Source organism: Apteryx mantelli, chromosome 4 (assembly GCF_036417845.1).
Source record: "Apteryx mantelli isolate bAptMan1 chromosome 4, bAptMan1.hap1, whole genome shotgun sequence".
Classification (NCBI taxonomy): domain Eukaryota; kingdom Metazoa; phylum Chordata; class Aves; order Apterygiformes; family Apterygidae; genus Apteryx; species Apteryx mantelli.
In genome coordinates, this window is record NC_089981.1 from 76,062,369 (window position 1) to 76,088,065 (window position 25,697).

The 25,697-nt window shown below is 44.6% G+C and overlaps 1 protein-coding gene across 3 annotated transcripts in view; it reads right to left on the reverse strand.

Moving 5' to 3' along the window:
* CCDC85C (coiled-coil domain containing 85C) overlaps positions 1-25,697 on the reverse strand; it is a 123,111-nt gene that overhangs the window by 16,106 nt on the left and 81,308 nt on the right. For 2 of the 3 annotated variants that reach the window (XM_067294953.1, XM_067294952.1), the window contains exon 3: positions 16,909-17,013. In XM_067294953.1, coding sequence (XP_067151054.1) covers positions 16,909-17,013 — 105 coding nt within the window. Of the gene's footprint in view, positions 1-16,908; positions 17,014-24,007; positions 24,047-25,697 lie in introns of all 3 variants that reach the window. The other variant, XM_013940747.2, reaches the window with a different exon arrangement.

A 25,697-nucleotide genomic window follows, 5' to 3' on the forward strand; every position in this document is an offset into this window, starting at 1 on the left:
GGTCAGAGTTCACCGATGGTGTTGGCTGAAGGGGAGGAAATGAAAGGAATTGGAGATAAGGTCAAGATTTCTTGACTGGAAAACTGCCAACAGTGAGAGAGCAGGGAGTGAATGGGAAGAAAAAGGAGGATGTGTATATTACCCAGCAACAAAATAGCTGAGATGAAACGCAGGGGAGGGAAACCAGAGATAGGACATTGGAAGGAGGACAGGAGGGAAGGGAAATCTCTGGAAATCAGCATTCAGGTAGTAGCTGAAATCACACAGAAGGAGGATATTCGTCATGCCTAAAATAGACATCTCTGGAAAATGTTGGTAAGAACTACCATGGTTGCACCCCAGCACTGTATCTCATCTATTCTGAGGACCTCCATCACTGCAGAAATCTATGCCCTTCCTGTTCCTTATAGCTGACATTACACAGAATCACAGAATGGTTGAGGTTGGAAGGGACCTCTGGAGATCATCTAGTCCAACCCCCCTGCTCAAGCAGGGTCACCTAGAACACATTGCACAGGATCGCGTCCAGGCGGGTTTTGAATATCTCCAGAGGAGACTTCACCACCTCTCTGGGCAACCTGTGCCAGTGCTCTGTCACCCTCACAGTGAAAAAGCACTTCCTCATGTTCAGATGGAAGTGTCTGTGTTTCAGTTTGTGCCCATTGCCTCGCGTCCTGTCGCTCGGCACCACTGAAAAGAGTCTGGTCCCATCCTCTCGACACCCTCCCTTCAGATACTTGTACATGTTGATATCTCCTCTCAGCCTTCTCTTCTCCAAGCTAAACAGGCCAAGCTCTCTCAGCCTTTCCTCATAAGAGAGATGCTCCAATCCCCTAATCATCTTTGTAGCCCTTCGCTGGACTTGCTCCAGTAGTGCCACATCCCTCTTGTACTGGGGAGCCCAGAACTGGACGCAGTACTCCAGATGTGGCCTCACCAGGGCTGAGTAGAGGGGGAGGATCATCTCCTCGACCTGCTGGCAACACTCTTCCTGATGCAGCCCAGGATACCATTGGCCTTCTTGGCCACAAGGGCACATTGCTGCCTCATGCTTAACTTGGTGTCCACCAGCACTCCCAGGTCCTTCTCGGCAGAGCTGCTTTCCAGCAGGTCAACCCCCAACCTGTACTGCTGCATGGGGTTGTTCCTCCCTAGGTGCAGGACCCTGCACTTCCCTTTGTTGAACTTCATGAGGTTCCTCTCCGCCCACCTCTCCAGCCTGTCCAGGTCTCTCTGAATGGCAGCACAGCCCTCTGGCGTATCAGCCACTCCTCCCAGTTTTGTATCGTCAGCAAACTTGCTGAGGGTGCACTCTGTCCCTTCATCCAGGTCATTGAAGAAGTTGAACAAGACTGGACCCAGTCCTGACCCCTGGGGGACACCGCTAGCTACAGGCCTCCAACTAGACTCTGTGCTGCTGATCACAACTCTCTGAGTTCTGCCATTCAGCCAGTTCTCAATCCACCTCACTGTCCACTCATCTAGCCCACACTTCCTGAGCTTGTCTATGAGGATGTCATGGGAGACAGTGTTGAAAGCCTTGCTGAAGTCTAGGTAGACAACATCCACTGCTCTCCCCTCATCTACCCAGCCAGTCATTCCATCATAGAAGGCTATCAGATTGGTTAAGCATGATTTCCCCTTGGTGAAGCCATGCTGACTACTCCTGATCACCTTCTTGTCCTCCACATGCTTGGAGATGGCCTCCAGGATGAGCTGCTCCATCACCTTTCCAGGGATGGAAGTGAGGCTGACTGGCCTGTAGTTCCCTGGGTCCTCCTTCTTGCCCTTTTTGAAGACTGGGGTGACATTGGCTTTCTTCCAGGCTTCAGGAACCTCTCCTGTTCTCCATGACCTTTCAAAGATGATGGAGAGTGGCTTAGCAGTAACTTCCGCCAGCTTCCTCAGCACTCGTGGGTGCATCCCATCGGGGCCCATGGATTTGTGGGTGTCAAGTTTGCTTAAATGATCTCTAACCTGATCCTCCTTGAGCAAGGGAAAGTCTTCCTTTCTCCAGACTTTCTCTCTTGCCTCCAGGGTCTGGGGTTCCTGAGGGCTGGCCTGAGCAGTAAGGACTGAAGCAAAGAAGGCATTCAGTAACTCTGCCTTCTCTGCATCCTTCGTCACCAGGGCACCCACCCCGTTCAGCAAAGGGCCCACATTTTCCCTAGTCTTCCTCTTGCTATTGATGTATTTGAAGAAACCCTTCTTGTTGTTCTTGACATCTCTTGCCAGATTTAATTCCAAACGGGCCTTAGCCTTCCTTGTCGCATCCCTGCATACTCTGACAACGTTCCTATATTCCTCCCAAGTGGCCTGTCCCCCTTTCCACTTTCTGTAGACTTCCTTCTTCTGGTTGAGTTTTGCCAGGAGCTCCTTGCTCATCCATGCAGGTCTCCTACCTCCTTTGCTTGACTTCCTACTCAAAGGGATGCACTGTTCTTGAGCCTGGAGGAAGTGATGTTTGAGTATTAACCAGCTGTCTTGGACCCCCCTTCCTTCTAGGGCCCTAACCCATGGGATTCCTCCAAGCCGGTCCCTGAAGAGGCCAAAGTGTGCTCTCCTAAACTCCAGGGTTGCGATCCTACTTATTGCCTTGCCTCCTCCTCACAGGATCCTGAACTCCACCATCTCATGGTCACTGCAGCCAAGGCTGCCCCCAACCTTCACATCTTCCACCAGTCCTTTATTTGTTAGTACGAGGTCCAGCAGCACACCTCTCCTTGTTGGCTCCTCCACCATCTGTGTCAAGAAGTTGTCACCAATGCTCTGCAGGAACCTTCGGGACTGTTTGTGCCTAGCTGTGTTGTCTTTCCAGCAGATATCAGGGTGGTTGAAGTCACCCATGAGAACCAGGGCCTGGGATCATGAGGCTACTTCCAGCTGTCTGTAGAAGGCCTCATCGACTTCCTGATCAGGTGGTCTGTAGTAAATACCCACAACAGTGTCACCCATGCTAGCCTGCCCTTTAATCCTTACCCATAAGCTCTCGACTCGCTCTTCATCCACCCCTAGGCACAGCTCAATACATTCCAGTTGCTCTCTCACATAAAGAGCAACTCCACCACCTCGCTTTCCTGGCCTGTCTTTCCTAAAAAGCACGTAGCAATCCATGATGGCACTCCAGTCATGCGAGCTATCCCACCGTGTCTCTGTAATGGCAATGAGATCATGGCCCTGCGACCACACACAGATCTCTAGTTCTTCCTGTTTGTTCCCCAAGCTGCGTGCATTGGTGTACAGGCATTTCAGAGAGGTGATTGAGCGTGCAGGTTTCCCAGGAGGGATACAAGAGGATCCTCCATAGCCACATCCCATGCGCACTTCCCTGGCTGCGCTCACCTGCATTCACATTTTCATAGCCATGGTAACATGACTGACTCAGCACCCTGCCAGACAATAATAATGAGGTTAATCTAGTTACATCCTAAGAAACAGAAATTCTGCATATAGACAAAAAGCAATACAGTGTGTATTGCATCACTGAATTTCTTCTCCTTATCTGGTTCAGTCAAACATGCACTCTCTGCATTAGACAGATGTCTGACTTTTCCACTTGCAAGGTTTTCATAGCATTCATTAGCTCAGAGATGGTTCATTCTCCAATCTCAGACACATGGGTGAGGTGCCACATAATTATATAATGAATGGTGATAAAAGACAGTTCAAAAGTCATCAAAAAGGATGACATTATATTTAAAATAAAGCTGTTGAGAAATACAATCTTGATTGCTTTTCCAGTTTACTTCTGCTGAGGCTGAAGGAACTAATGAGAAGCTGAGTCATTTCCAATGCAAAGTTGCTTATTCTCTTTGGCCCCAACTAGCTTTGGAGTCGCTCCAAATTTACAGCGACTGAGCTGAAACTAGAAGTTAGTGCATTTAGTTCAATAGTTATACAAGGAATTTGTAATTTAGGAAGAAAATAAGTACATTTATGATGTGGCATCAAACGATCACCTGGGTAAAACCACATTGCTCACCTCTTTCTGTTTCATCCACTACTTACGCTATCAAAAGAAAGGACTGTCCAGCAGTGAGAGTACTAGCCTAAGACCAGATGGCTCTAAGTTACATATCTGATGCATCACAGAGTTCTTCAGGGCTTGGAGAAAGTGCCTTATCTTGGCTATGCACAATGTTTGCTAAGTACCCCACTTCTGAGGCCAGGAGGAGCAAGAGGCCCTTCTCCTGAGATACATCTTTAGGAAGCGAATGGCCTCATTGCCAGGCACAGGAACCAAAGGCAATCCAGATGCTGAGCTGCATGTGACCCATCTGACATTTCCTAAGTGGGTGTTTTTACTGCTCTGCAAACAACTGTGGCAGTTCAGAGCTTTAGAGACTGTTGTAGCCTGGATCTCTATGAGATCGCCCCTGGAGAGAACAGTCCCATTTCTGCTGCCAGGACACTGCAAAGCCCAGAGAAGCTCCTCATGAGGCTCATCCAGGTGCTTCATGGGTGGCAAATCCTAAGTACCCAGTGCCTGTTCCAGTCAGAAAACCAAGATGAGAGCTATTCCTCCGCCTCTCCTGCCTTCTCTCTACATACAGCAGTACTGAATCACCTGTTGAACTCACTTCCCCAATTCTGTTTGAGCCCCAAAGACATACAGCAGTTCCCTGAGGAGCTCCACAGGATGCTCCTGTACTGCCACTCAGACCACAGACCCTCTCAGAAACCTCTCACAGGTACCCCAACTGCAGGGCTTGTGATTCAAGTCTGACATCTGTTAGGGGGTTCACAGGGCAGCTGCATCATTAATAGACTAAGAAAAGAGAGAGGAACTCTGCAGTCTCTTGTGTCAGAGCATCCTTAAAAGTTCTGTGCTACACACAGGAGATAAATCCTCCAGTTCTCTATCTGCTAAGAATTATGCTTGACCTGGTGACAGCATCAAATCCAAAGCAGAAAACAAACCAAATAAAACTAGCCTCAATGCACTCCATGTGCCCAGAGCCCAAAGATAGTCAAGCAGCAGTGCTCGTGTGCAAAACAAGAAAACCTGAACACCACCAGTATTGCCATGATCCTTTTTAATCTGACACCAAAGAACAAAGAGCAGAGTCCTTAACTGCAGTTGCCTGAGAGCACCTGCTACTGTATATCCAAGTATGATGGTGCTGCAAGTGTGTAAGACTAAGTTGCCTAATGAGTCCTTGCTGGCTCTATCTAGTTGCATGGGATGTGGTCCAACACAGATGCGGAAAGGCACTGTTCTCAAGGCTCCATTCCCACATGTTCAGAGGAACAAAATTAGTAAGACTCACTGAACAGTGCATGTTGGGAACTCCTGACAATGACACATCTCTACAGAGGCAAAGTAAGACTTAAAAATATGAATAGTTTTTAATAATAGTGGGAATACTTTGGAATCCAAATGTAATGTCACCTCCAAGAAGAAAAGAACTTAACCGGGCAATGACAAGTGTCTGTTTTTTTATAGGTTTTCATTTGGAAGTCTAAAAAAGGAACACTGGAATTGTGATAAATAATATCTATTTGATTCCACCAGGGAGCTGAAAAGACATGAGACCTTGGTCAAGAGATTGAAAAAACTCTTTCTCCTCAATTATATTCTATGTTTTAATGACATCCTCTCCTACCTCAGCTCCAAGATAGCTGTTGCTGGTCTGCAGAAAGTCTGCAAAAGGACCAGCTAAGTTTCAAAACCGAGGGGAAAACTTCCATGTTGATTTTGCTTCATTGAACAGTCATAGCCCAGGCACTGAGAATGTTACAAACCAATGTGAGCAAGCGTTATTGCTTCTGAACTTCACATCTTCTTCTTACCTTCTATTAATTTTTGTCTATGATTTCAAAAAACAAGTAGACATTTAGGATTCAAATCTGATTAAATAAGCCATGATGTTCTAATAGCATACCTCAGACAACATTAAAGCTAAATGGAATCATATGAGATACTGTGAAGTTTTTATTGCCGAGACAGAGCAAGGAAAATTACATTATAGGCAGGCATTGCCAGACAACTCACAATAAAATTCCCAGGCACATATATTTATTTCACAGTGGTTTTGCTTGTAGTCTGCCTATCCATGTTTGAATTATACTGCAGCCTCTCCTTGGCACTCATCATATCCCATCCAGGTGTTTTACATAAATATAGGTGCCTATGCTGCTCCATGAATTAGGAACTGTTGAGGGACAAGCAAGAAGCAGTAACATGCCCGCAGCTATGTGGAAAGCCGGTGGCAGAGCCAGACAGTAACATGAAAAAGCCCTGAGTTCAACTGCAAACCTCAGTCTCGGACGCTCGAGACTCCTGGAGTCTGGGCAGAACGGAGGGGCTTATCCTATTCTGCTTTTGTGAATTGGGATTGCGGTTACAATGTTCAGAAAGCATCTGAACAAAACCCTGCAGGACAGAGTCACAGCACTGCACTTGCTGAGGCTTCTCTGCTGTTTTCTCACTGCTCATCCTTCTCTCCCTCTTCCCTGCTCCCTAGTGCAGCTCTCATCTCCCAGCCCGTCGCAGCACCCCACTATCTCCACAAGTTACAAGGTTACCCCATGGATGGGGAAAGGTGTGCATACACCACCGTAATTCCCGGCATTAATAATAAACAAACAAAATGAGGAGCATCGCACAGGGAGGAGCAGGGCAGCACCAGAAAAGCATCCTGCAGTGATGCTCTGCACGAGACTGGCAGTGAGGGATCCAACTTCGGTATTCCCCACCTGTCACACCACACTCAGGCACACAGATGTGCTTGCAGGCGCCGGTGGAGCAAGCAGGGATGCCCGCTTCTGCAGTCACCTGACTAACAGACAAGGAAACGTGATGGCTCAGCTTTGCTGATGTCAAAAAAGGGGGGACCAGCCCGGGCACAAAGGGAACCTAATCCACGTGCCTTGAACTTGCTCCTTTTCTCAATTTGTGCCACAGATGAGTAAGAGCAAATCCAGATTGCTGTTGGGCAGGAGATCCTGTCTTACCCCAGCTAGCTGGACCCTGAACATATGAGCAAGATTCATCAGTTCAGCATCAACATCTCACGTAGCTTCATCTCTGGAGAGGGGCACAGCTAGAGTTAGTGCTAAGGAGGGAGGTGGGGAAAAACAGCAGCAAAACCGACCGCCAAATGCACTGGGCCAGTCTTGCATGGAAGGAATATCACACTGACTCTTGCAGGGAACCAGTCGAAACCCTGAAGCACAGGATCCTCTTCACAAACACAGTGTGAGCAGCACCAAGGGGAAACAGCCCAGCTCTTGCTTGGCTTACACAGAAAGCTGATTCATTCAGAAAGAGAAATCTCATGGCACATCTTTCACGCTGAGTTGAGTGGCAGCCCCGGGAGATTGCACCAAAAAACTCTCTCCGCTCTCTCACGCTAGGAGAAAAATCCCCAAACACACAGCTCAAATGCCACTGTGCTGAACTGAAAACCTGCCCCAGCCCTAGGGCAGGACCAGCACAGGAGAGCTGCAGGAAACCTACTGTGCTCAGATGGGGTATTTTCTGCAGAGGGGCGCTCCCAGAATTTGGGTTTCACCTTTCTTGAGACTGTCAGTCTCAAAAATTCTCCGGGTCCTATAAAGGCAAATCAGAGGGTCTAACTGTGGATCCCTGGCTGCTCTCCAGCCTGGGCCTCGCTCCCCTGCCTCCGTGTGCCGCGCAGTGGCGGAGGGGTTAATGGCTGAAACAAAGAGCTGGTGTCGAGCGGCTCTGAAGCGTGACATGATTCTCAACCAACACTTTGCCCTCCCTTCCTTCGAAGCCCCTTCCTCCCCTCCTGCATCTTGTCATGCCCGTAGCACACTTCTTCCACCGTACACGGTGCTCTTAAAGGGGACCAGCTCCTCTCTCGGCCCAAAAGGAACAGCTTCACCTGGAGATGACATGGCAGGGCTCCTCACTGGCTGCAAGAAGGCAATTTCCTAGGAGGCAAGACCAGATGACCAGCACCGGCTCTGTTACAAGCCGCCTTGCCCAGTGCTGTACAAACCACAGCCTTTCTGCCATCCTGCTCCTGGTGGTGCCCAACCTCCCATTTGAGCACGCGAGACCCTCCCCAGGGCCAGAGAGGACCCACACCCGGCATGTGCCCAGTCTACCGGGCAGATGATGCAAAGCAGCAGTGACATTTTGTTATTGCTGTTACGTGCCTGCTATGCAGAGAGGCTGCCAGCATCCAACCCCAAACAAACCAACTCACCCCTCCTTGGAGCGTTACACGGCTGCGCTGTCCCACATTCCCAAAGTCATAGCACACCGCTTCACAGCTGTGAACACTTGACACCCTGCCACCAGGCGCACGGGAAGAGACACATGGGAGATCCAGCAGAAGGACACCAGCTCCCCAACACAACGTTGTACCGCAGACCTCCACCACGGGCGGAAGTGAGGGAAGAAGCCATCAGTGCCTGGTATTAGCATCCTCTCTATCAAATCAAGGGACTTTATTGCAGATGCTAATCTCTTTCAGCATTACTTAATTTGCTCCCTTTAATCATAGCGAGCAGCTGGTCATGTAAACATTCAAATCCATGAATTAACCATTGGGTCCACACAGGAGCCAGGCAGAGCTCAGACACTATCTAGTCGGACAGTGCGCATCTTCAGGGCCTCATCAGAGTTTAGTGAAATCTACTTAAATAACAAAAAGGGCTTACATGGCCCTTTAATTAATAAAGAAACAATTTAACTGTTTCATTGTTTTCCTGTGATAAACATCAAGGACACCCACAAAAGAATAGCTCTTCTCCTCCCCAGCAGTGACAGCACGGGCTGTGCTGGCGTACCAAAGGAAAGGGAGCTTTTCAGGGACTGCCCAGGACAGAATAAACAAAGTCAGGACATTGTTTGCAACTGGATCTCATCTGCAAACAGGAAGGGTGTCTTTTATCGGCACTGAGCTAATGGTGGGTCGCAGTTGCAGTCCTGGGAAACTCCTCAGCACTTGCAAGTTGGTGAGCCAGCTTCCTCCGGCAGCGGAAACGGAAAGGAAAGCAGTGGTTGTTAGGACTTGCAGCAGTGCCGCAGCACTGAAATTGGTGTATGCTGTCAAAAAGCACCATTGAGAGCTTCAGCAGCCCCTGGATTATGAAATTGTTACCAATAAGATATATTGCAGAGCAATTTCAGCCTGTAATTACCTGATACAAATAAGCAGAAAGAAATCTGACTGCTACTGACAGAACTAACCCATGTTTTTCCATGGACAAAGTGCGCTAACTTTGACTGACTCATAGGGGCACTATCAGCATTAATATTTTGCGAAGTGCTAGTTCTTTTATTAACATCAAGCACATTCAGTATTAGAAGGAAATAGCGGGTATTTTTCAAACATTCCTGATTTTGAAGCACATCTGATTCGGGGCTGACCTGGCTGAAAACGTGTGGGTGGTGGAGGACACCACATGGACGCCTGTTGTGCTCCCCTGCACGCACACACACATCTCATCCCTCCGGGTTTCCATTTTGGCTGGGCTGCTCCAGCCATGGCCGGCAAAGCAGCATCCTGGAGAAAAACCCCTATGACCCAGGCCAAACGCTGACTCCATGCTAACGCTTGTGCCGAATGAACGCAAGGGTCTACAGCGGACGGTCAATGCGGGTGAAGCTTTCTCTCGCATCCTGCAGTGACCTGTAATGGTGGGCTCAGGATGCAGGTTGTCAGCACCCCTTTTGGCTCATTGCATCCCCCAAACTTGGTCAATGCCTAACTTTGCGCTGGCTGGCTGTCGTGAGGAAAAAAGACACCCGCTGCTCAGAGACATCAGAGCAACCGCTGCTGAAGGGCAGCTGCCTTTTAAAATGTATTAGCTTATTCTCAGCTGCTTGTAATGCCCTCTCTGAAGTTTTACAATAGCGTTCCCCAGGCTGCACATCCTGCCGCTCTCCTGACAAACCTTTCATTTTACTTTCCCTTCTGCAGCCCCTCTTGCCGCAGCGGCAAAACATCTGCCTTGAATTTCTCCCTTTGTCTGTTCAACGGCGTCCCGGTGCCACCGGCGCTGTCAGCGGGAAGGAGCTGCCGTCTGCTGCGCTCCTCGCCCACTGGTTCCCCTGCGTCTGGAAAGGTACCGCGTTGGTCAGGCGGCTGCCGCCGCAGCGCGGGAGCAATCAGCGGGCCCAGCGGGCCGTCCTCGGACGCACGCGGAAAGCGGAAAGCTTGCCCCGACAGCAGCGGCACTGGGCACGTGAATCCGAGCAGGCGGCTAACCGCCCAGGATGCTGCATGTGGGGATGATGTGGAGCTACACCGGGGGTTTAAGGTGTTTCGTGACGCCAGTGCGCAGGCACCAAATCTGCAACCACCAGCGCCAGATCTGCCCGAGGCACCTGCGGCGGCAGGGGGAGCCCTGTCCCAGCGTGCACAGTGGCTTCGCACCAGCAGGGAGGATTTGGGGAGCCCTGCACCTCACGGGAGCTTCCGACCAGGCCCTGCGCCGAGGAGAGTTGGGCTGAGGGTGCAAGGAGTTCCCCGGTGCTCAAGGACAGCGCCTCAGGAGCAGTGAGGCCTGAGGGCTGCATTTGGCTCCTCCACACGGTTCTTCTGGAAACCATCCCTGATATCACGCGAACAGGAATCCTTGCCTATTTCAAACTTGATTTTGCAAGTCAGGCTGGCTTTAAGAAGCCCAGGGAGGAAGACATTTACCCTCCACACATGACTAACAGACTTGCCCTGGGTACCCCCTCCCCGAGGACAGGCTTTGGCCACAGCCACATTTAACTCTGAACTCTGCTCATGCCAGGCTAATGCAGACACTTCATTTGATATTTCCCCTACAGGGAGCTGAGGGAAAGATATTGTGTCATGTTCTCACTTTTCTTCTGCCCTAACCTTCACATCAAAGAGGTTCAAAGCCACCATCTTTCCAGCTACAAGGGAAAGATGGGACTCACAGGAGCTCAAGTTGTAGCTATTACGTGCCATCACACTGCCTCCCCTCACCACCGCAACAGCAGGCTCAGGACACTGCCAGCACATCAGTTAAGGAGTCTCCTATCATCCCTTCCTACCCTATCTAACGGCTTCTCTTTACACCTACAGACCAGAAACATTTGGGTTTGTTTTTATAACAGTGTACGTACCATATGGCAAAATGAAATAAGCTTTTCACAAGTATCTTTATGAGGCAGAGCTATGAAACATGGCTGGTTATGACAGTGTGGTGAAATCAAGGGAAAGAGCCAAACGAGCAAGAGGAGCACAAGGCAAGCAGCAGTGGGATGCCACAGCCTAGCAGTCACTGTGACCATGGGAAGCTTAGTTCCGGGCGCAGCCTGTGCATTTTGCATGACACAGTTACTGGATGAAAATGCAGATGCAATGAGAGGCAGTGTCGGGAACATAGGGATTTAGCACTCCTCAGCTGAGTGCCTTAACCTCTCAGCTACGTAAACGCACTTTCCCTGCTCTTTTGCAATTTTTCATAGACCTCACATTTTTTATGGGGTACAGATTTAGTAGGGAAAAAGGTGGTGTCTCTTATGAGCCTGGCCTCTAGCCTAAAACGGACTCCTGAGAGATGTAGGTTTGAACATCCCAAGAGGGAAATCTCACTTTTCTCAGGTGAAATTTATTCTAGTCACTAGTGACTTGTATAAAGGATGGGCAATGGCACTGTCATCACTATCTTCTCAAAGGAGGGAGCTTCACTCTGTCCTTCCAGAGGACATCTGCAGATGCTTCCCCTGAGAGGACTCCAATCTCTAAATCTCAGATGAACACAGGCACCTTCCTCCAGGCACAACTCAGAGTACCTTACGGGGCACTGTAAGGAGCTGCTACTCCTCAGCAAGTGGTCACATAGAAAACTACTATAATGAAACTCAATACACAAACTTAACGAAGGGGAAGTGACATTTTTTAAGCAAAGCTTATTTCAGTAACTCTCAGTAGGTCTTGAACAGATGTCACCCACCCTCACATCCACAAATTCACCAAAAGGTGCTTGTCCACATGGTCTGGTCAGAGTTGCTGCATGCAACACAGAGGGCAAGGGACACCAGCTAGCGAGTCCTAAAAACATCTCTTGTTTTCCTTCTCTTTGGCGACAGTGAATTGGTTTTTGGTCAGATTTTTTTATACCCTTTACGAGTCAGCAGTTAGCATGGGGTGATCTATCACCTCAGCATCTTGCTTACTAACCCTGTATAAATCCTAGGAAGGCTGCTGCCCGTTGTCTCTGTTCCCTCATTTTGGGTACCTTATCTAAGTCTTCCTGATAGAATAACAGAAAGCGCAATGGCACATCCATGGAGTAACCTTACTGCCATTATCCTGTTATCAGGGAACGAGTCTTCTAGTGACAAGCCATCTGTGCTGTGGCCTTATCAGAGCACAAGACCTTCTGTCCCAATGCAAACAATGCATCCCTTGGTGTTTACCCATTTGTTTGCTGTAAGTTGTATCTTTTGTTATCACTGCAGGCCATTCCTTGCTCCAGTGTTCCTTCTGGCATTTTCATACATTTCCATCCAACTAATCCTAATATTGCTATTACAAATCTCTATGGTAACTTCCAGCAGAAGCAGAATTCTTATTAAAAATCACTTGAACACTCCTTGCCCATTTTAAGTCCAAGTCAACCAGGCTAGCTCCAATTGCTAACAGGCTTGTTCACCTTTAATGATGTTTTTTGCCAATGCAGATATATGGTTCCCCCCAAAAAACAGCTTACGAACTTGTCAAGGTGAGCTACCTCCAACTCTAGGAACGTGAGTAACCTTAAGGCTGCCTTCCAAGTCTGGACACTCAAGATGTGCCTGAGGCTCAGCTGCAGGGCAGCAGGCAGGAACGTGAAGTGCTGAAGGGATTGTGTGTACAAGTCAGAACATTGAAGTCATGGGCAAGAACATGCCAAAAGGAGTGGAGAAGAGACAGAAAGGCAAGTTCTGGGCTGTGCCTCAGCTGCAGTATTTTTCCTCAGTTTTGCTACAGAGACCTCAAACACCCAAGAAATCAGCAAGTGAGATTTTACTCCTTAGAAAAGAAATTGCTGAAACATTATTGTTAGTAACAAAAACACAGCCTTACCACTGTGGATGGGGAACTTCCTTTCCTCCCACACATTCTCCCAATGTCAGAAACAGTACTAAGAAGATTATTAGATATGCACAAAAGATTAAGCATTGTGTATGCTAACTTTAAGAAGAGAGACAGAGACTTGAGAGCTGATACCAAGTATGGACAATTGCACCTCTCAGTCTTAATTCATCATTAGCTGATGCTAGAGAAAGCCCATGAGAGAAACAAGAGAACTCTTCAGCCGTGCATAGTGTTCCAAAAATTAAATACTGCCTTTTAGTATGTACCACTGGAGGATCCTGGGGCACGTAGTGCTATTTAGCTTAGTGATAAACAATTGCCTCAAAACCATGTTATAGAACTTGTGATTTCCCACCCAATTTCTTAGAGGGAAAAACTGAGACACGGAGAGCTGAAAGAAGCTGCACATGTGCACTGAAGGAAAGGCGCTCCACAGTGACAGCTACAGACTTCAGTCCTGATCCACAGAGCTGTACCGATAAGACTCCTCCTCCCCCTGCAAATGGCAATGACTGTCATTATTCTGTCATTGAATTATCTGTCATAAAATTCTAGGTGTTACTGAAATACAATTCCCATATCACTATCCAGAGGTGAGACTATATGAACAGGCAATCTAGACTCCTCAGACAATGCCAACAGACAAAACTGAAGGTCAGCAACTTCCACTCAGCGTTATTAAACTTCAGGAAAGCTCTGGGAGCTGGAAGAGTTTCCAGAACAGACGGAGCATCACTTCTCAATGCTCTCCAGGCACAGATGTGTTTCAGTTTCCAGTGCCTTAACCTGAGACCCCCCTGTCACCAACAGCTTCCTGTGGTAAATCAGAAGGCTGCTAATTTGAGTGCATTAACTCATCCCAAGTGATGCTGTATCCACATGAAGCAGCCACAAAGGGAACACATACTGCGCAGATGAAGACATGAGTGCAACATGGGTGGGAAAACCTGTTTTAGCTGCCCAAGAGAACCCAAGTACTGAAGACATAACAACAGCCTGGGCTGCTAAATAAAAGGCCAGGCTCTCCAAGGACACTGTGAGATCGTTTCCACCACCGACACCCAGACACCGTGACAGCCAGCCTGCGGTCCTCAGCAGCACACTGCTTACAGGTAGCTCAGATTCAGCACCCATGCCTGAGAAGTCGTCTGACGGACAACAAGGCTGTCCCTGCTATGGGAATGAGGAAGCCAGGAGGGCTTCATCCTGCTGGCCCTGGAGCCTATCCCTGCTCATTGCACCAGGACAGCAGGTCCCACAGGGCTGTGTGTGGCTAGCTCCCTCTCATACCTCCCTCAGAGTCTGAGGCTGAGACAGTCACCTTTCCCTCACCTCTCTGAAGGACACAGTGAACCTCTGGGTACAATGATTTTGGTTTGTGGTTCATGGAGTCAGGAAGGTTGACCAGCATGCTATCAATTAAAGCTAACTTAAGTGTGCCTGCCCACTGTCACACCTTCACTAGCAATGGCCAGGGTTTTATAGGTTAGAACTAACCCTCTGGGACTTCTTTTCATGGATATTTGGTAGCTACTGCACACCACAGAGCAAATCTATAATTCACTTTCAGCATGATGCACCACTGACCAAACAGGCAGTATTTCTGCACAGATATCAATTCTGAGTGTCTTTCAATTCTGTGGCTTGAGTATACCAGTGTCCATAATCCAGGATCTATTCGAAACACAAAACTATTTAATTAACTGAGTTATGTCAGGGCCATGGAGAGATGGAGTGATGCTTATGTACAAACTTAATGACAGTGAGGGATGTACTGGAGCAACCAGACTCCCAAACTGTTGCACAGAAAGTGACAATGATGAAACCCTGAGCAGATGTGACAGTTTGGAGCAGACTCTAATTGTGGGCCATCATTCATCAGAATGAAGCCTGTACACACAAAGAATGATTTCTCACAGACTTATGCCTGCTGTCAAAAAAGGCTGCAGAGAAAGTCAGGTATGTCTTAACTGTCCACTGGGAGATGCCTGAGATATTTGAAGGAATCTGCATGGATTTGTGATCATTATCCTTTAACACAAAAAATGATATTGCATGTCAGTCCCAAAAACAAAGGGGTTTGTGTAGGAATAAATAAATAAATGACTATGTAAGTAGTCCAGACAGTATAGATTTGGATCCAGAACTGCTTTGGTACTGCCTCTCAAACATTCTTCCCCAAAGAAGGGAGAATACAACCAGGGTAACAGATGAAGGTGTCACACCACAATTGGGCCTCTCAATAAACAGTCATGAGGTGCCACATCTTCCCTGAGCAAGAATGGAAAGCAGTTGCAACTGGCCAGGAATGGATCCAGCAGGCAATACTGAGACCCACCAGCACCTGCAGAGTCCTGCTGAATTACACAGGTTGATATTCAAGCAGAGAAGACTCCTCTCCCAGCTCCCAACCCAGACATATCTTTTCTGTGGACAGCAGCCAACTGGGTCCCAGTCTGACACACAAGATAGCCATAAAATTATGTGCAGCAGTGTTTCTTGGGGCAAATGGCCCAGGCCAATCAAGCATCCCCCACCCAAAACCATGCTGAGGATCAAAAGTCTGAGTGCACAAGAAGGGAAGGAAAATCCCCCAAATCTTAAGCCACTTTTGTACAGTCAGATGTACTTTTCCAAGGACGAGGCTCATACCCCTGTGCCCTCCTTATTTATCTGCAGTAAGTCTCCTGACTACTATAGGGGGAACAAAGTTAGAAAAGAGGATATTTAGCCAAAGCCTTCTGTTTTGTTTACATGTTTTAATCTATTTTTTTGACTGGAGGTTCTCTATTCATTCAGCAATTCATCAGGGATAGAAAGGGTCTGTATTTTCCTACTGCTTGGAGTTTTATTTACAGAATCTTTCTTAAATTATTACTCTTCCTCCTCTTCTACAGATCTAAGAGGAACACTAAATCTACAGAATGACTTTTACCCAAATAGCAAGCCAACATAGTCTTGGTCCTACAGCATTTGTAGAGCTGCAGACTGTGGGCTTTGGACACAGAGCAGAAGATCCCGAAAGGCAGCGAGCACCCAAAGTTGTGCCCCCATCAGGCCTTTGCTCGAGTTCACAACACCTGCAGCCAGCTCATGGCAGGACACCGCTGACTGCATATACACTCTTCCTGCAATCTGGAACATGATGTCACCAAGCAAATGTCATGTCCCAGGCACTTAGGTAAACATCTGGCAGATAATCATCTGGCATTGTTCATCCTCCTCAGCCGTACTTTGCACAGTAATGACCATGTATTACTGGGCTGCAAGGAGGAGCCCCGTGGACAGCAGCACAATATTTACTTTTCACAAAAGTATTCTCTGGCTTCAATCAAGATTCTTTTGTCATCTGAGAAGGAGCAAAGCAGGCAGATCTTAGGAAACATAAACCTCATCTGTGATACAGAAAAAATGAAACAAAAGTCCTAAGAACTTAGTACAGAAATCCGGACTATGCACTGTTAGACACTTGGCAAAAGATCTTTCACCTCATCCATGGCTAGTTTTTTTGACAGCAGACATAAAGGACGTTCATAAAGAAGGAGCGGCAGGTATAAAAGGACTAAATCTTGCTTTAAAAGGTGCACAACAGTGACCATCAGTTATGTGAAAAACCTGAGGAGGGAAATCAATGATCTAAAGATTTCACGGGCAAAGATCAGTATTTCTGGGGGCTCCCCATTCTCTAAATGGCTATACATTTTTGATTGGGTTTATTTTCTGAAGTAGGCCCCCATTTTACACCACTGATTTCAGGGCCAATCTTCAGTTGGGAAAGCTGCTCTTTTAATCTCTGTATGCAAGCCCTTCAGGCAGGCCTGCTGTTTGGGAAACCTACGGCTCTCTTCTGTATCGGCACACCAGGTAAGCAAACGGCTCTTACATTTTGCATGGCATCTTGATACTGCGGCAGTGATGACAGCTGTGACTCAGAGTGGTATGGGGATAACCCTTTTCTGAGAGTCCTCAAATCCCCAGTGCTGGACTGCTGCAAAGACAAAGACAGAAAATAGGACAGTCCATATTAACAAGAAGGAGGAAAGTTGTGCCCGTTCTGCTTAAAACACCATATTAGCTTTTCCTATGACCATTCTGTACTGTGGTCCGTTCCCATAACAACTTCTCCCTGCAACAGCAGTTAAAGTAGTCATTGTATTAAAATGCTTTTCCTGTTCTTAACACCTGGAAAAAACATTTGCAAGCAGTTGGAGATGAAACTGTCAAGATCTACTCCATTAAATGATATATTGAGAAAGCATTTTTATTTTACCAAAGTTCATACAAGTCAGTTAAAAACATTTGTTAAGATGCAAATGATAACATTATTTTTCAGACTCCAGAAAAAAGTAAAATCAGTAAAAGAAATCCACCAGAAGACATTTTCTAGATCTTCTTTTTAAATCAGTGTTGGCTATTCCAATCACAGGCATGTGGAAAGAAATGAGAATTTGTAAACGCTGCTACTCTCATCCACTTTAGCTTGCAAAACGTGTGTGAAAGTAACAGTTTCTTATTGGCTTATAAATTTTCCTCCACTCACATGTCCTAAACAAAGTCATATAGGTAACTGTAATCTATACGACTCTACAAACCACAGAGATAAAAGTAATCAATTGTCTGCATGCAAAGGAACAAACACCACTTTGGTCACTGAGTGTTACAAGAGGGCTGAATAATCTTCTCAGGACAAAGTTTCTGCCTTGTGTTATTAGTTCTCTCACTTTGTGATTCTGAAAAAGTCTTAGAATCAGAAGAGTTTTTCATTTATAATAGTACACCCATAAAAAGTCAATATATAAGTAGTCAAAATCATGGATCTAGGGGAAGAATTATATCTTTTTATTACCAATAAACATGCTTGTTAACTTTACATATTTTAAGAGTATCAAGCAATGCACTGTACTCTACTTTAAAACTATAAAATCATGACCTTTTAGATTTTTATGCTCCATTAAGACTTTTGACTTGCGTGTGCTGCAGAAATGATGTTTTCCACTTCAAAAGAACCAAAGAAAAAACACTGGTGCAATAAAATTTAACGGAATGCCTCATAAATCAGCTCAACTGTATGTAAAAAACCCTCAGTAACCTCAAAGGCCTGACCGAAACCAAGACCTGTAGAGACTGTGGCTGTTGCACAGATCTACGGAAACGTGGGAACTTCATTTCCATTTCTTGCTCCCATTTTACAGAGAAGAATTTGGTGCTCTTAGAGCAGATATATCATTTTCTATCAGCATCGAGAACATTTTCTTGTAGCTATGTGGTCTGTTTAGGATATCTTCAGATCTTGTTTTATTCCAAAATGTTGTGTTCTTAGGAAAAAATATCTAGTGTGATCCAGTGATTTCACAAACATTATAGCACACTCACCCTATCAACTTTCCTTTTACAAGCTGTGAAAAAAATGGCCAGTTTTCAAGAAAGTCATCATGAGAAATGAATGCTAGTCCTGTATCACCTCATTTACTGGGAACTGTTCTATTTCAAGTGACACGGAATGATTTTAGCATATTGGATGTCTAGGTTTCCCTTGAATTTACAAGGTGGCATCAGAGAAGACTATGGCCTATGCTGCTTTTTTATTTCACACTGGAGAGTCAGAGACAAAAAGATCTGAAGCAAGAACTACCTCCTTCTGAAGTTAAAAAGCGACTGGTGCAAACCTGGGTTTCCTTCATTCTGCCTGGGAGGTAAACACTTTCAAAGGAGGGTTAGAAGTCTGCAAAGAAAAATGATGACCAGCCCGTTTAGTTTACTGGCAGCATTCCATGCATGTGATGTGTAGGGGTCTTCTGGTGGTTACACGGAAAGGATTTTGCCCTGGCTGGTTAACCTTCCACTGCCCTGCTGTGTGCAAGCTGCAACCTAGGAGACAGCAACCTTTTCGAGAGGTCCCAACACTACACTACCCACTCCATTAATTTGTCAGTTCAGGAGAAGATGCACCCTTCTCTCACATCTGCGATAAATGGGCACTTACATGGGCAAGGGAAAAACAGAAGAAAACAGCACAGCAAAAACGCAAGGTTCTCGCTTTGTGCTGGAGACCCCAGATGTCATTGATCTCCTCTAGCTCTGCTCCAGAAGGAGGTATATGTTGCCTGGGACTTCTGCAAACTGCACTGAGACATGTCAATGTGCCACATATTGTTATGGGGAAGCAGAAGTGTCAAAGGAGGCATTAGAAAGACAGAGCGGGTGGACATTTTGCTCTGTCTTGCAGAGACTTGTTCTCATGCCCCAGAATCTGAATGGGTGGGTCTACATTAGACCTACCATTTGTTTCATCAAGACCACTATAGGCTGTACTGGTAGAAAGTAAGAATATCTTGCCCACCAAAGGAAGTAAGGCAGCCTCACCTAGGCCTGGTCAATATTGTAGAACTGTGGCTAAAAATATGCTAGTTAAAACTGATTTAATTTAACTGTTCTAGACTTCTGCCTGGAGCAGGAGCCTGCATTAATTTCAGTTTGGCTTAAATCGTTTCAAATTGTGTTGATAAATATACAGACACAGCCAAAACTTTGCTATAACAAGTGCTTATAATGGATTAGCTGAATCGCTTTTTTTTAAACAAAACCCATTTAAGACAGTGCATTTGTGTGTGACAAAGCTATTGTTCAGTTGTTTCAGTGATTGCTATTTATGAATCTGACCCAATGCACTCAGTTCGATGCAAAAGTTCCCACTGAGTTCAGTAAACATCAAAACAAGCCCTTAATTAAGGAAAAGAAAGAAAAAGTAAAAAAAGGGAAAAAGAGAAAAAAAAGAAAGGAAAAGGAAAAGGAAAAGGAAAAGGAAAGGGAAAGGGAAAGAACTCTAAGAAGGAAAAATTTTCCAGATCTTTACAGAGAGGGATGAGGTGTTTTAGTAGGGCATAGAGAAAAATCCTCATTTGCTGTTATTTATGATACATCTGTTTTGAAAATGACCAAAAACCCACTCTTTCCTACTACTGTCAGTAGGAAAACCAGTCCCTTTCAGGAGCACTCCCTTTCATTATCACTCTACCCAACACAATTTTCCTTCTATAGTTTCCAGAATTTGTTTCAAAATGTAACTTTGTGTAATTATTTTTTTTAACAGCATCACAGTTCTGTACTATTTATTTTTCTTGCATTAAAAGCAAAGGTCTGTATTTTCACCAGAGAAGAACTGCTTTTTCTTCCTTTTTTAAATAGGAATGGTACAGTGACACATATTCATCAGACCTCCCTAAACATTTACACATTCATTGGGCTTTGCTATCAGTGTTAGAGCTAACCAGGAAAGGAAAGTGAATCCCTCATTAAAAAGCAATATGACTAATGATGCATCAGAATGAGTAGCCATTACTCCACTTAAATCTAAATTAAAAATCCTGGTATTTGCATTGTCAATTCACTCACAAAATGAAATCTCTTACTACCTTACCCAATTTTCATTACTGAGATGTAAGTGGATCCCAAATTGCTTTTCTAGTCAGAATGGCATTTAAAAGTACAATCGCTGATCATCTCTGTTCATCATCATTGTTGAAGATTGTCTCAATTAATGGGCAACATGTCTTTAATAAATTACCCTTCAGGTAAAATCACTTCACATTTCTGGAGTTTCAAGGAATTTATCAGCAAAATAATTTCACTTGAACTAAAACTCTTCATGGAAGAGTTTTAACTGGACTTTTATTGGGAATGTTTTCTAAGGTGAAGTGCAGAGAGAGGGGGAGAGAGACAGAATGAGATGGAGACTGAGAGAGATCTGAGGAGGTTCATATTCAGTCTTTGCTTCACCTGTTTGAACTTGAAGAAGAGAAGAAACAAGAAAGGAAAGAAAAAAGAAAGGAGAGAAGAGAAGAGAAGAGAAGCATAGAACAGAGCAGAGCAGGAAAACAGAAAAAAGAAAGCAACTCCAAACTTTCACAATGGTACAGAAGTAGAAGATTTCACCTAGGTCTAATTCAGTCCCCTTACATGTAGCATTACCTCCCTTCACAGACCAAAGAGCGGAGACAAGCCCACATGCTCAACCCCTTCACCTTAAATACAACTCTGTGCTACATGTTGCCAACACTGACAGTGCAACAGTGCAACTCATTATCATCTGGAAATAACGATATGACATTCTTTACTTCTAAATTTTTCAACAAAACAGAACTTGAACTGACCCGAGAAGACATTGTGATTGGACCAAAACTTGAGATTTTTGTCAGTCCTATTATGCAGGAAATGGACCTAAATATATCCATTCTGACAGGGAAGGGAGTTTTACCTACTTATATCAGTAAGAAAAGAATGGGACCAACAAACCAGATTGCAGTAAAAACGGACTGTAAACCCAACTTTCTGTCTTCTAGAAATGGAAGTAATTTAACCAGTAACATGAGTGGAAAGTGAAAAATATTTTCCATATAAATTATTTATCTTTTAAAATTTTTTATATATAAATTAAGGTTTTGGTGCCTAACCTGTACTAAAATTGAATTCAAAAAACGTCAGCAGACACTTGTTTCTATCAAAGCTTTCTATTCTGCTGGCAGGCAGAAGGAATGGTGGCCTCTGACTTTTTGACCTGATGTGCTGAGTGATTCAATTTGGAAATAACACAAATAACACAAGAAGATGGATGGTGTTTGTGGTATTTTAAGGTCAAGGTACTACAAAGAAACATTTATTTTCCTTTCTGTTTCTGTCCAGTAAAGCCCGACCAGTGCTATGGCCATGTTGAAACAACTGTGAAGATAAAGTGTTGAAAACTTATAGACAAGTTAGACAAATTATCTTTTCTGTTACAGCTTGGTGTTACTTCTGCTGGCAGGGAGAAAAAGAAGACAAGGGTTTAATTCTTAAAAACTTTGATGTAACAAAATGGACCATTCTTAACAGAAGTTAAACACAGAAAGACAGAAATTTACTTGAGAGATATTTCCCAGCATTTATGAAAGAGATTAAGCAAAACCACAGAACAACTTCAATTAGCATTATGTTTTGAAGTAACAGAGAAAAATTAAAAAATGATACTGTCAGCTTCCAGAAATTCATGAATTAGCATTCAAAACAGGGTTATATAAGTAGCCTTCAACTGAAAATATGGTTTTCTCCTCTGATGTAAGTTGTAACAGCTGAAGTCTGTACAGAGGTAAAAAAAATAATTAATCACAAATGATCAGTTTGACTCTGTGCCCTATGGAAATATTGGAGCCTTTGCTGAGAATAACAGCTTCACTTTTCCCACAGATTGCGGTGTCCCCTTTGAGCAACCGAGGTGTCTAACCACAGGCATCCACAGCCACTGCAGGTGCCACTGGAGCATCCAGGACATGCGTGGAGGCTTGGCAGAGGTGGAGAGGAGAGCCGCATCCCACCGGTGCGCAGCCGGAGGCCCTGAGGGACAGCCCAGGTGGCACCTGAGGATGACGCTTGAGCTCCTGAGTTGCTCTTCTTGCCACCTTTCCAAAATTCATTTTTAACTTCCCACATGGTGAAAGCTTCCTATCCTGGTCCACATGCCATGCAAAACAAAATCAAGCACCAATTTTCTGAAGGCCTGGATTCCTAGAAGGTATTTTCCAATGGCAACTTTTTGTTTACCTCTGGGGAGCCTCTTTATAAAAAAATGTATACCAAACTAAGAGGAGAATCAACTACACACGAGTCACTGAGATCAGACTTCCCAGAAGATTTGAGTTTTGGAGACTACGATCTGCTCCGTTTTTCTACAGCGCAGACCCGCTGGCACTGAGTTCAAGAGACAGCAGGTTACACGCTGCACTGCTGTGGTAGGCCTATCACTTGAACCAAGACTGGATGGCTTTTCTGCACAGCAGAGCCTGTTGTTAACACCTAAATCACAGTATTTCCTTGATCCCTTGTTCAGCACAGATAGAGTCATCTGTAATAGCAGGAGAAACACAGGATTTTGAACTTGGCGGTCTAAAAAACATTTTCAATGATACAAGGCTACTACTTAATTTTATTAATACTACACCTGATATTCGATGTGACTTTAGAAGAAATTATGTATCTTAACATGAAATACAACTAGATGGAAAGGAATACTGCAATCAACTCAGTATTGGCAATAAACAATACTTTTATTCACACCCATTGAAAAGATTTTCTTTGGACAAATGAGCCACACCAACACCTGGCCCTTAGAGACACAAGCAATTTCCATTTTTTAGTGGCTACTCTGTTGTCTACAAAACACAGGATTTCCTTTAGCTGTGATTTAAATATTGAAACTAGTGAAACTGGTCTCTAAAAATAGGGCATTGGCATCCCACCCTGATGGTGTAAGCCCAAAAGGAACTTTTATGATTTGGGGAATTCTCTGTATGAAAAAATTTCATTCTTACTGAATATTCTAGTTTTACCCCCTAAATCTCAGATATCAGATGGAAAACTCTGCTGAGGCCTGGGCTTTTGATTATATGATTTTGTGGGGAGAAGGAAGAAGGTTTTATTTCAGTTCACTAGATCAGGCTGTCTTCATCTTTATGGACTGTTGTACTGCCCATTACTTGAATTACTTCCCTGTCGCTGCAGTATAAATACTTAAACCTATTGGCAATAATCTTCTGCATCATAATTGTTCTAGTAATTGAAACTGCCTCAATTTTAACACTCAACAACCCATTGTTTGCAACTGGGTAATTAAATGGAAGGTTTAGCCTGAAATCTTTTACTGTTATTCCAAACAACATGCTGGTCCTGCAGTGATTTAGCTAGAAATATCAACTTCTTATGAACGCAAATGGTTTTGATTTGAAGTTGGTCAAAACTCAGATTTTACTAACAAATGTCTTTTGCACAAGCACAGAATGGAAATCAAAAATAATTAGAGGCATATTTAATATATTCAGATGATTAAAAAATGGAAATTGCCAACATTAGCATGTGAAAGAACAAGCAATCAGATCCCCAAACAACCAGCACCAATATTAAAACGCAGCCCCTAGATCCAAATAGCTGTTTGTGGATGCATTAACACTCTCTACCTTACTGAAATTTCGTGGCAAGCTGTTGCAGTCAGTCAGCTAGAAGGGAACAGAAGAACATTATACAATTGGAAACTTAATGGAAAAATGATATTTCACCATCCTGGATAAATTTTATCTTTACTACAGATGATCAAAATAAGCTGGTCTTGCATGCAGCATTTGACAAGATAATGTTAATATTAATATTTGAACTTTTTTTCTGTATTAATGAATGAAGTCTTGCAGAACCTGTTATTATCCACATAAACTTTAGTACCTTACTACCCCAATTTTGTGCATGGTGACCCAAGATACAGTTGACTAAACTGAATCACCTTACTCTTATTCGTAACTACAGATATTTTACGACAGCCTCCAAAGTCAATGGCACTATCAGACTATACTAGCCTGTAAGAATGATCTAGCCCAAGATTACCCTAGTAATGCCAGCAGAGTAACTCTTCATTTGCTGAGGTAAATCAGAGCAGAAACATATCTTAAATAATATGAATGGGATGCTCGCTACATCAGCAAAAGACTTGGGAACTGAACATACTATTACTGCTTCTCATCTGTGGCTATGAATAGAAAATAGGGCATGATATTTTGTGCTATACATCCAAGAGACTCAACACAGAATACACAACTCCAGGGAAGGATTGAGTGACCTCATCTGATCCTATAACGCTAACAGGTAATTGTATCTATCTATACTAAAATTGGGACTCTCTCAGATGCATTGCACAAATACAATACAACGTACCTACCTTCCACAGCTTTAGTACAAACACCACTGCAACAGACCCAGGTTTCTCTTTACCTTACTGCAGAACCTGTACCTCACACTAATAGTCCTTTCAAGTGACCTTATACTCAGGCCAACATCCCCTACCACAGGACCTTGGGCAAAGATTTCCTCTTTATCTCACTAATCAGTGTTTTAGGGTCTCATGCACTGGGAAGTTGAGGGATCTGCAATTTCACTGTGTAAAGCTAACTAATAATTGAATTAAGGTTCAGTAATTGCAGTTATCGCTACAAGACATTTTCAAGCAAAAATAAGCTCAGCAAAGTACACATCTGACTTTAAGTATATGTGAAGAGCCCCATTAGCTTCAATAGGATTTATCAGCCATGCTGAAAATTACACACATGAGAGTGCAATAAAAATCAGAAGTATTTGATTTTTAAGAAACCCTGCAAATGAGAAAAAGTTAAGGGATGAATTAAAACTATTTAACATCTTCCACATCATGTAATAACACTACCATGCTGTAAGAGGAGATACCAAATTGCTTTACATAGGTTCATATCCCTGATGTACAAAAGAGAAATCGCCAGTGTACAGCTGGTCAGAGATCACTCTTCAGGCTGGTGGCAAAAGCCTTAAGCAGACCAAGTTCTACACCTAATCTCCTAGTTCCTTCTCCAGCGTTCAACCAGCAGGTCACAAATACAACCTTAGTTAATTTTATCAATAAGACATCAAAAGCCATTTTCAGTTATCCATATGGAAATTGAAGTGATGGGGCCTTGGGAATGAGTGCAGAGCCCTGGCACAACAGTCAGCGCAGAGAGCTTTGAGGATGTGTTTGGCTGTTGTGACATGGCTGGATCTCAGCCGTTCACAAAAGCAACTCAGGAAGAAACTCCCCCACTGCTCCGAATCTGTGAAAAGCATGGGAGACCCGAGTCAGAACTGGAGATT